Genomic DNA, 9,714 nt, shown 5'->3' on the forward strand with positions numbered 1-9,714 from the left:
TCCTTTGGTCTGATGAATCCAAATTTTAGATTTTTGGTTCCAACTGCCGTGTCTTTGTGAGACACAGAATAGGTGTAAGGATGATCTCTGCATGTGTAGTTCCCACCGTAAAGCTTGGAGGAGGTGTGATGGTGCTTTGCTGGTGACACTGTCAGTGATTTATTTAGAATGCAAAGCACACTTAACCAGCATGGCTACCACAGCATTCTGCCGCGAAACACCTTCCGATCTGGTTTGCGCTTAGTGAGACTCAATTTTTTCCCCACAGGACAATGACTCAACACACCTCGAGGCTGTGTAAGGGCTATTTGAGCAAGGAGAGTGATGGAGTGCTGCATCAGATGACCTGGCCTCCACAATCACCCGACCTCAACCCAATTGAGATGGTTTGGGATGAGTTGAACCGCAGAGTGAAGGAAAAGCAGCCAACAAGTGCTCAGCATATGTGAGAACACCTTCAAGACAGTTGGAAAAGTATTCCTGGTGAAGCTGGTTGAGAGAATGCCAAGAGTGTAAAGGCGTCAAGGCAAAGGGTGGCTACTTTGAAGAATCTAACATATAATCAAATTGTTTAATTATCATTTTTTTGGTTACTACGTGATTCCATATGTGTTATTTCATAGTTGGGAGGTCTTCACTGTTATTCTACAATGTAGAAAATAGTAAAATAAAGAAAAACCCTTGAATGAGTAGGTGTCCAAACCTGACTGGTACTATTTTTTTTTAAACCAGAAATTATTTTACTATGTGTAAAATCCCTACTCCCACTATCGATGGAATGAGTAGGTCGAAACCCAGTGGGGTGGCTGGTACACCTCCGGAAGACACAGCTGGCATGGTTTGGTCAATGGTGTGCCTATATTTTTGTTCATTCATTTGTTAAGTCACACACACACATACACACACACAAACACATACATACACACATACATACATACATACATATACACACATACATACATACATACATACATGTAAGTCAAGGTCACAAGTCAAAGTGCAAATGTCTTTTGGATGGGTCAGTATGTTCCTTAGTCCTTGGGCGGCAGGACGTTGTTGTCAAAGTGTCCCTGGTTGGTGATGTTCCCTGCTGGAAAGTACCTGGCTACCACGAATGACGAGCCATCTGGCGCACTGGCCTTCCCCACACCCAGCTTCTTACTGCCCTTCCACACCATTGCTGTGAAATGACCTGGTTAGAGAGAGAGAGACAAGCTAAACACCTTCACCGAAGGAAGCCCTCTGCAGCACTGCTCTTCTAAATATTTACAGCTACAGAGCCCTATATTCATCTCCCCCCTCCTCTATCATCCCCTCCATATACACTCTTTCCCCTCTATTGCACACTCCCATCTCTCCCTCTCCGTCTTTCCTCCTTTATCTGTCAGCAGCACATGAGTTGATAGGAGTGATCCTGACGCTGCAGGGTCGGTCACACTGAGCAGGAGGCTTCAGGAAGAGAACAGGAAGGACAGAAAAGACTGGGAATGCTATAAAGAACTGTGATTTTCCACAGGAAGCAGTGTTCCATGCATGTTTGTGAGCAGAGTCACAGAACTACACAGTCACAGAATGAGAATGTCACATTTATAGAACAAAGACCACACAGTCCAACACTGCCTGGGTGAACACAACACTGTGGCATGCAGCATCACACAAGTCAGAGTGTGTGTCTGTGTGCATGCTTGTGTCTCACCTGTGCCAGAGGAGAAGCCGGGGCGGTTGAAGTTGTATTGTTTGACCTCGTCATACCAGCGGTCAGCCACATCCTTCCCTATACACAGAGAGGACAAAGGTTACAGGTTATCACATAACATTATACTTGTTTGTTGCCTTTGTCACCATTGTTTAACAGAAACTCGGGCCAAAACCCCCAGAGTTCCAGCAGAGATGACAGCGGCAAGGAAATATTATCCAAGATGGCAGCTGTCCAAGGCAACAGTGCTAACCGTATAAAAGCTGCCAAAGCTTGAGATGGGTCAGAAGAACACGGAGAGGTTTGAGATCCCGAGTTTCAGAGGAGTAGTCCAGAGAGAGATGAACTGAGCTTGACCCAGTGACAGTATGTATCCATAGGAGACTGTTTATGAATCACAGCAGACTGTCAGGTCAGTGCACAGACATAGTTGTGCTCTGAGTCATGGTCTTGTTGCTGAAACACTCCAAACACAGAGCAGGGAAATGGACCCCAGCTGTTCCTGCCTGGGCCGCCACTGGACAGGATAGTCTATAGTTTAGACCTAACTAAACCCTACAGAGACTCTGGATCGCTCTCTTTAATGGATCGCTCTCTTTAATGTTACTATCTGTACCGTACACAGTGAATAATGTATCTGTCTCCATTTACATAACTAAACATATGCAGGCTATGTCAATGTTTGGTTATAGCATTAGGAGTCATCGTGTTACAGTGTGTGTACCTGGCTGGTCATAGGAGGCCCAGGCCAGGTTCTCGCCACAGCTCCCCTTACTGGACTCAACACTGTGCTTCAGGATCCGTGTGCTGGCCAGAGACTCAGCATACCTACAGGGTGGAGATAGTTGTGGTAATAGTTAGATAAAGACAGCTAAAAGATGGGTGGGGTTAGGTGAAGTGGAAGGAAGTAAGGGTGTGGTTGGCCATGTCTCTGATAAAGGTGGTAGGTGGAGGAGAAAGATAAGTGTGTGTGTGTGGGTTGGGGGGGCCCCGATGTCTGGGTGACCCACCTAGTGGCATCGCTACTCAGCTTGCTGCTCAGCTTCAGAGGGGGTGTCTGGTGCTTCCTACGATACTCATTATGACTCCGCAACACTTCCTCCGAAAACTGCTTAGAAGCTGAGAGAGAGAGAGAAACACATAAAACAAGATGCCATGAAAAAACTGAAGGTAAATGTCTATTGTTTCCCTTGTTTTCACTGTAATATACAATCAAACTTTCAAATCATTAATACAACTCAATAAAACGATAGGCTGCAGATAATCAGACGGTAACTTAGGCAGTAGTAAATCTCCAGTAAGCCCCATACATATGGCTGTTCCCCAGGCTTGAGTCTATAATACTAGACAGACAGTACCAGGGTATGTATGAATGGGGGACACATCCACCCTCTCCCCAGCCTGGTGCCAATCACAGACATACTCACACATCTCCATTCTCTCTGGCATTCACACAATGAGGCGATTATCTCACACACACACACACACACACACACACACTTAGCAGATGTAGCGGAATACAGTCTGTTACAGCCTTGTGAATAATCAGTGGTTGCAGTCCTTGGGGCTGGATCCTTGACCCAGACTTAGCTTATTCCTAAACTAAATACCACTTTCAATGGAGGATAATGTGGTTCTGGAAACTGGCACCGAAAATGTTCTGTCAATCGATCTCTCTCACACACACACACACACACACACACCTTGCACATAGGGAATTCCCCTACTGGCACAGCTATTCCTGATACTCTCACCACCCCTTTCTCCCTGTTGCATGATAACAGCCCATTGTCACAAATTGAGACCTAATCCTCTTTTGTAATCACACACACACACACACACACACACACACACACACACACACACACACACACACTTTGATAAACATTTTCCACTTTCACACAGTCCTATTCCAGTACAATTAAATCTCATGTAGTCTTACCTGATTTGCCCATGACACAGAAACTCTCTCTTGTTCCCTTTGGCTCAGTCCGCTCTCTGACGGTCTGAAACAGCTGCTATAACTTTGTTTCTGTCCCTCTCTCCCTCTCCCTTTCTGTATTCCTATTTTTCTCCGTAGCCTTTGTTCCTCTCGCTCACACTTCTCCCTCTAGTAAACTAGTCTTTCTCAAAACTTCTGCTTCTGTCCTCTCTCACTCTTAAACACCCTGCCTTTTCCTTGGCCACACACACATTATCCTCCCTCTCCCCTTATCCCTCTGTAACACACAGGCTCCCTCTCTCTGTGTAACTGAAAGGGGAGACCCAGCATGGCTGTTCTGATGACATCATCTCTATGAGACACATGCCCTTTTATGGCCTGAGATTCCTGCTTTCTGCTTGAAATGTGAGCTGGACATTCTACCCTAACTAAATTAAGAGCAGTTTAACTGTTTAGAAGCACTTTTACACAGTTTTACTACGGTGAGCCTATGTGGCATCGATATTAGTCAGAAAAATGTATTCTAGTGTCCAAATTGACTACAAAGTGTAAATAGTAGGATCATTCTGGTCATAAAGTCAGTCTCGTCCAAAACTGAGATTTTCAAGAACATTTAATTTAAAAAAAGGAAGGGTACCATAACAATTTTCCTTGGGTTGGGTTTATTTCAATCCTGCCCACAGCTGGCAGCACCCAAGTAATCATCAATTCGATGTGCAGCTGCATGTGACCCGATTGTAATACCCTTAGGCTAGGGTATAGTTAGAGACCATCAATAAAATTACACAATGTACATGTGACAATATTAAAATATTTAAATAGCTCCAAATTTCAATGACTTAAAAACCTCAAACCAACTATAAACTGTAAACTCATATACAAATATTGAAAGCAGTTAATGAGACAACTAAAAGGTGTGCCTTTAATGTAAATATTGTCCTAGTTACATTGTGTAATTTATAGACGGTCCCTCACTAGCCCTGGAGATAGGCTATCCAAAGTCTAACTCTGTCACTTGGGCACAACAGCCGGCTGAAGATAATTGGCAAAAGAAGTGGCCTAGGTGACTTCAAGACATGGTTAGGCTGTTTTATGTTATCTCGAAGGGTGTATGACTAACTGTTTTGGCAGAGTGAATATACAAACCCTTGTCACGTGCGAACACACACACAAGAGAAACCCACATTAAAGTCTCGTTTGATTTCCGTCATGGCTGCTGCATTTCTTAATGTTCAAGCAACAAACAAAAAACAATGCCAAATGAGTAACTTCAGCCCCTCTTTAAGTGTACATTTCATCAGAAGATTACTTCCCTAAAGACTTGCTCCAGGACACAGTAAGCTATTCTACCTGCCAAGAGCAAATAAGGTGTCAAGATTCCAAAGCCTGAACTCTCTCAGGAGAATCAGTTTGACACAGAGGCCTGGTCATTTGTTTTGGTGGCTTGATCAGAGTAGTGGGACTGAGAAGGAATAAGAAAACAATCAAACTTTACTCTGTGTGGCGACAGTTCGGCAACTCTGTGCTGTGACTGGGTCAGAGATGGTAGGAGATCGATATGGAGAACAAAGTGAAGCAAGTATGGAGCATAGCGGTAAAAATAAAAGGGAGAAGAAAAAAAAGAAAGTGGGAGAGAAAGAGAGTAGGGGTTTGAAGGGGAGCGATAGGTCGATGGAGGCAGAGATGAAGAAGAAAAGGAAGTTTGAGGAGAGCAACATAGTTTCCAAAGCCAGCGGCAGTTCGGAGGTAGAGCCTGCCGAGAAGGAAGGGCAAGCTAAGTCGCGAGGGGATCATGAGTCTGATAAGGCTGACGGCTGTGATAAAAGAGTTGATTGGGGAAGTTGTCAATGCTAACGTGTTAAGAGTGGAAGCCTTTTCTGTTCACATCATTTTTAGGATGATGCTTTTGTGGCGATGTTGGTGCGGTCTCTTGCTCCATTCGTATTTGGGAACCCATTGATGACATCATGGCAAAGAAACTCCTCTTGAAAAATGACTGCACTTTAGGCTATATGGATTAGTATTGTAGCAAATGCACTGATGTTGTCAAATTATATGATATAGGCTGGTAGGTAGGTAAGTCCAGCCGGCCAGTTAGGTAGGTCTGGCCAGTAAGGTAGGTCCGGCCAGCCAGGTAGGTAGGTCGGCTGGACCTCCCTACCTTGCCAGACCTAGGTTCAGCTGACTGGCCAGGTTGCTAGGTAGGTCCGGTCATGTAGGTAGGTCTGGCCAATTAGGTAGGTCTGGCCGGCCAGGTAAGTATGTCCGGCTGGCCGGCAAGCCAGGTAGGTAGGTCGGCTGGACCTACCTACCTGGCCAGACTTATCTACCAGATTAGGTAGGAAGTTCCGGCAGGCCAGGTAGGTCCAGCCGACTGACCAGGTAGGTCCGGATGAAACAGGAATTTATTGAGCTGATCAGCAACCTAAAAGGCTCTGAAAAGCATCCAATTATCTCCTGTCCCTTGCCATCACTGGGTCGCGGCTGCGAAAGTTTCAGCAGGCTCTTAGCACTTTAAATCTGGCTTAAAGTCTACTGCCATTCTGTTGGTGTAACCTTTTACAATTTCAACACTTGTTGGAAACAAAAGATGCTCTACAGGGACGATGGACCCAAACCATCTAGGCACCTGGACCCTTTTCATATTTCAAGGCTGCGTTGAGATATTGACTCAGAGACAGACCAAGCCCTGCTCAGGTAATACCTCCCGTCCTCTCTAAGCGCTATCGTCATACTGTTGTCTATGTCTGCCAGGGGTGTTGTCAGTTGTAATTTTGTACCCATTGACTCCACTCTTAGATCTGCTATTGTTAGCTCAAAAGAGGAACCCGCTGTGGCCTGCTCACCCAATGCTTTTAGTTCAAGTGTGAATTCCGTAAACCTGAATACCCCCTGGTTTTCAAATCACGTAGAGGGCTTGGGCTATGCACCATCATTGGTTACACTGAGAGTTCCTCATATTGACATTGGTTGCGGCCTCAGGCCCTATGGTGCTAACCTTGGCAAAGTCATTCCAATTTCTTATTGTTCCTCTATTACTAACAGGGATAGACCAAATGGTGCAGTTCTATGAAATATTTTAGCCATACCAACTATATCAATCATCAGACAGGGCGTGCAACAGCCTATTGAACATAGCTTGTTTGAGCTGTTTCCATGTGACTTTAAAAATCGTAAAGGACTTGGGTTGATGCATCTGAACATTAGGAGTTTACTTCCTAAACTAGATTTCGTCAATATCTGAGCTATGCAGACGAATCCGGATATTCTGGTATGGACTGAAACTTGGAACTCTGGGGACATTCTGGACTCTGATATTAAAGCCATAGGCCACAAATAAAAGCAGGCTCAGCTACACTCATAGACTGCATAAAAAATAACTGACATGGCTCATAGTGCATTAAACAAAATGTGTTACAATAGTAATAATAGTAGCACAGTAGTTAGTGTAAAAAAAAAAGGCAGATGCATGTTTTTTTATGTCTTTCCCATTAGATGGCGGTGTTGGCACAGACATGAAGAGTGGAACATGGAACCTAAACTGAAGAAGGAGGTACATGATGTTGAGTTTAATTCGAAAGAGTTCGACCACATCCCATACCAACACTTAGATGGGCTGCATCTCCTCTTCTCCAGCCTTCTTCTGCACTAATTTGAAACTGCACTGGTGACCTATTCTGTGTAGGAAATGAGTCGGGTTAAAACAATACATACAAAAATAATTATTGTGCAATTTATATTATTTATATTGGCTACATTTAGATTTGTCTTTCATAATTTGGCATTAGTGCATAAGCCCTAGCTTTAGGGCCTAACTTTATACGTGCCAAATAGCCTTCACGCCACATGCTTTTGTGAACTGGCAGAACAATTCCACTGAGGCAAAAAGTAACATGTTTAATTCAATAAGAGAAAATCTGCAAAATGGAGAGTTTAAAATAAAGAGAAGGGAGGGCCAGAAAAGTAATGTTTAGGAAAGATTTGGGGAATTAGTTAAAGAGGATGATAGCAGTGCCTATGTGTGATGACTGTGAGGCTCTACACTAATTTGACAGAGACAAGATGTGGACATCAAATAGACCTATGCCATGTCAAGGAAAGGGTAGCCTACTCTTTAGATGGCTTAAATGAAATCTGGACACTGACTATAGGTCTATAACCTTTCACATGTTTCCAAGCCGAACTGAAACATATTGGGTCGTTTTCACAGCTTTCTATTTCCTAACAACTGGTCAAACTGATGTCATTAGGACATTTGGCACAGAAAATCTTTCCTATTTTTCTTCCCTGTTCCTAAACATATTTTCCTGTGAAAGCAGAGATGACACTGAAAACGTTACCGATGTCAACTAGTTTGAAGCATTCATTCTATAATTTATGACATTAGTCTGGTCAGCAAAACTTTATTTAGTCTTCTAGGGCAACATACATTACATGACCAAAGTATATGGGCACCTGCTTGTCAAACATCTCATTCCAAAATCATGGGCATTAATATGGAGTTAGTTCCTTACTTTGCTGCTATAACAACCTCCACTCTTCTGGGAAGACTTTCCACTAGATGTTGGAACATTGCTGTGGGGACTCGCTTCTGTTCAGCCACAATTAGTGAGGTCGGACACTGATGTTGAGTGATTAGGCCTGCCTCGCAGTCGGCGTTCCAATTCATCCCAAAGGTGTTTGACGGGGTTGAGGTCAGGGCTCTGTGCAGGCCAGTCAAGTTTTTCCACACCGATCTCGACAAACCATTTCTGTATGGAACTGTTTTGTGCACGGGGGCATTGTCATGCTGAAATAGGAAAGGTTCTTCCCTGAACTGTTGCTACAAAGTTGGAAGCCAGAATCGTCTCAAATGCCATTGTATGCTGTAGCGTTAAGATTTCCCTTCACTGGAACTAAGGGGCCTAGCCCGAACCATGAAAAACAGCCCCATACCATTATTCCTCCTCTACCAAACTTTACAGTTAGCATTATGCATTGGGGCAGGTAGCGTTCTCCTGGCTTCCGCCAAACCCTGGTTCGTCCGTCGGACTGCCAGATGGTGAAGCGTAATTCAGTACTCGAGAGAACGCATTTCCATACCTCCAGAATCCAATGACGGCGAGCTTTACACCCCTCCAGCCTACACTTGGCATTGCGTATGGTGATCTTAGGCTTGTGTGCAATTGCTCGGCCACGGAAACACATTTCATGAAACTCCCAACAAACAGTTATTGTGCTGACATTGCATCCAGAGGCAGTTTGGATCTCGGTAGTGTTTTTACACCCTACGCGCTTCAGCACTTTTTTAATGATCAATTAGCCTTTTAAAATGATAAACTTGGATTAGCTAACACAACGTGCCATTGGAACACAGGAGTAAATGGTTGCTGATAATGGGCCTCTGTACGCCTATGTAGATATTCCATTAAAAGTCAGCCGTTTCCAGCTACAATAGTCATTTACAACATTAACAATGTCTACACTATATTTCGGATCAATTTGATGTCCTTTTAAAAGACAAAAAATGTGCTTTTCTTTCAAAAACAACCCCCAGAACCATCCTCACATACTTTGTGCCCCTGCTGGGTTTTGGTGTGTGTGTGTGTGTAAGTAATCTGATTTATAGAGAGAAGCTCTTTCAGAGGGCAGTGGAGACGTTGATCCATGCAGATATAATATCTCTGCTGTCAAAAAGGTTGGCACTGCTACCTGTGAATTGTGGCAGTCGGTCTCTCTCTGTCTCTCTGTGTCTGTTCCAACCATTTATATCCCTCATCCCTATATATGTATTTCTCCCCCCTCTCTATCGATCTATCTTTCCTCTCTTTCTCTCTGTCTCTGTCTTCACCTTCCCCCTCTCTATCGTCCACTCTCTAGCTCCCTCTATTATTCTATCTCTCTGCACTTTCTTTCTGTCTCTCCCTCAGGAGATAATATGATATCTGTGATGAGAAGCATTTCCTTGCTTTAACGATTCGATAACGACCCCCTCCCATCAATCCTTCACAACGTTGTCCTCTCCACTCTGTTCTCCTGTCATGTGTGTCTCAGGCCGTTAACATTGATGGCACATTACGGAGTTAACTACGGAGAT

General features: G+C 44.0%; 1 protein-coding gene across 2 annotated transcripts; it reads right to left on the minus strand.

The window, feature by feature from the left end:
• Positions 1-590: 590 nt before the first annotated feature.
• On the minus strand, positions 591-4,265 carry glipr2l (GLI pathogenesis-related 2, like). Of its 2 annotated transcripts, XR_005041383.1 has the most exons (6): positions 3,639-4,265; positions 2,707-2,815; positions 2,421-2,524; positions 1,697-1,774; positions 964-1,192; positions 591-927 (listed from the first exon to the last, which is right to left on the minus strand). XR_005041383.1 is itself a non-coding variant. In XM_021593053.2 (5 exons), exons 1-5 carry the CDS (start codon positions 3,649-3,651, stop codon positions 1,032-1,034), a joined length of 465 nt encoding a protein of 154 aa, XP_021448728.1. In that variant the 5' UTR covers positions 3,652-4,264; the 3' UTR covers positions 591-1,031. The 2 variants fall into 2 exon arrangements, 1 of the variants encoding a protein (XP_021448728.1); XM_021593053.2 differs by having other exon boundaries at positions 591-1,192; positions 3,639-4,264.
• Positions 4,266-9,714: the final 5,449 nt, after the last annotated feature.

Source organism: Oncorhynchus mykiss, chromosome 3 (assembly GCF_013265735.2).
Source record: "Oncorhynchus mykiss isolate Arlee chromosome 3, USDA_OmykA_1.1, whole genome shotgun sequence".
Classification (NCBI taxonomy): domain Eukaryota; kingdom Metazoa; phylum Chordata; class Actinopteri; order Salmoniformes; family Salmonidae; genus Oncorhynchus; species Oncorhynchus mykiss.

What these genes read in the sequence shown, in the direction of transcription:
- glipr2l (XM_021593053.2), bottom strand. An exon ending in GGCCTCCTATGACCAGCCAG is followed by an intron (nt 1,775 to 2,420) that starts GTACACACACTG and finishes CTCTGTGTATAG; the next exon opens with GGAAGGATGTGGCTGACCGC. An exon ending in CGGCTTCTCCTCTGGCACAG is followed by an intron (nt 1,193 to 1,696) that starts GTGAGACACAAG and finishes CTCTCTAACCAG; the next exon opens with GTCATTTCACAGCAATGGTG.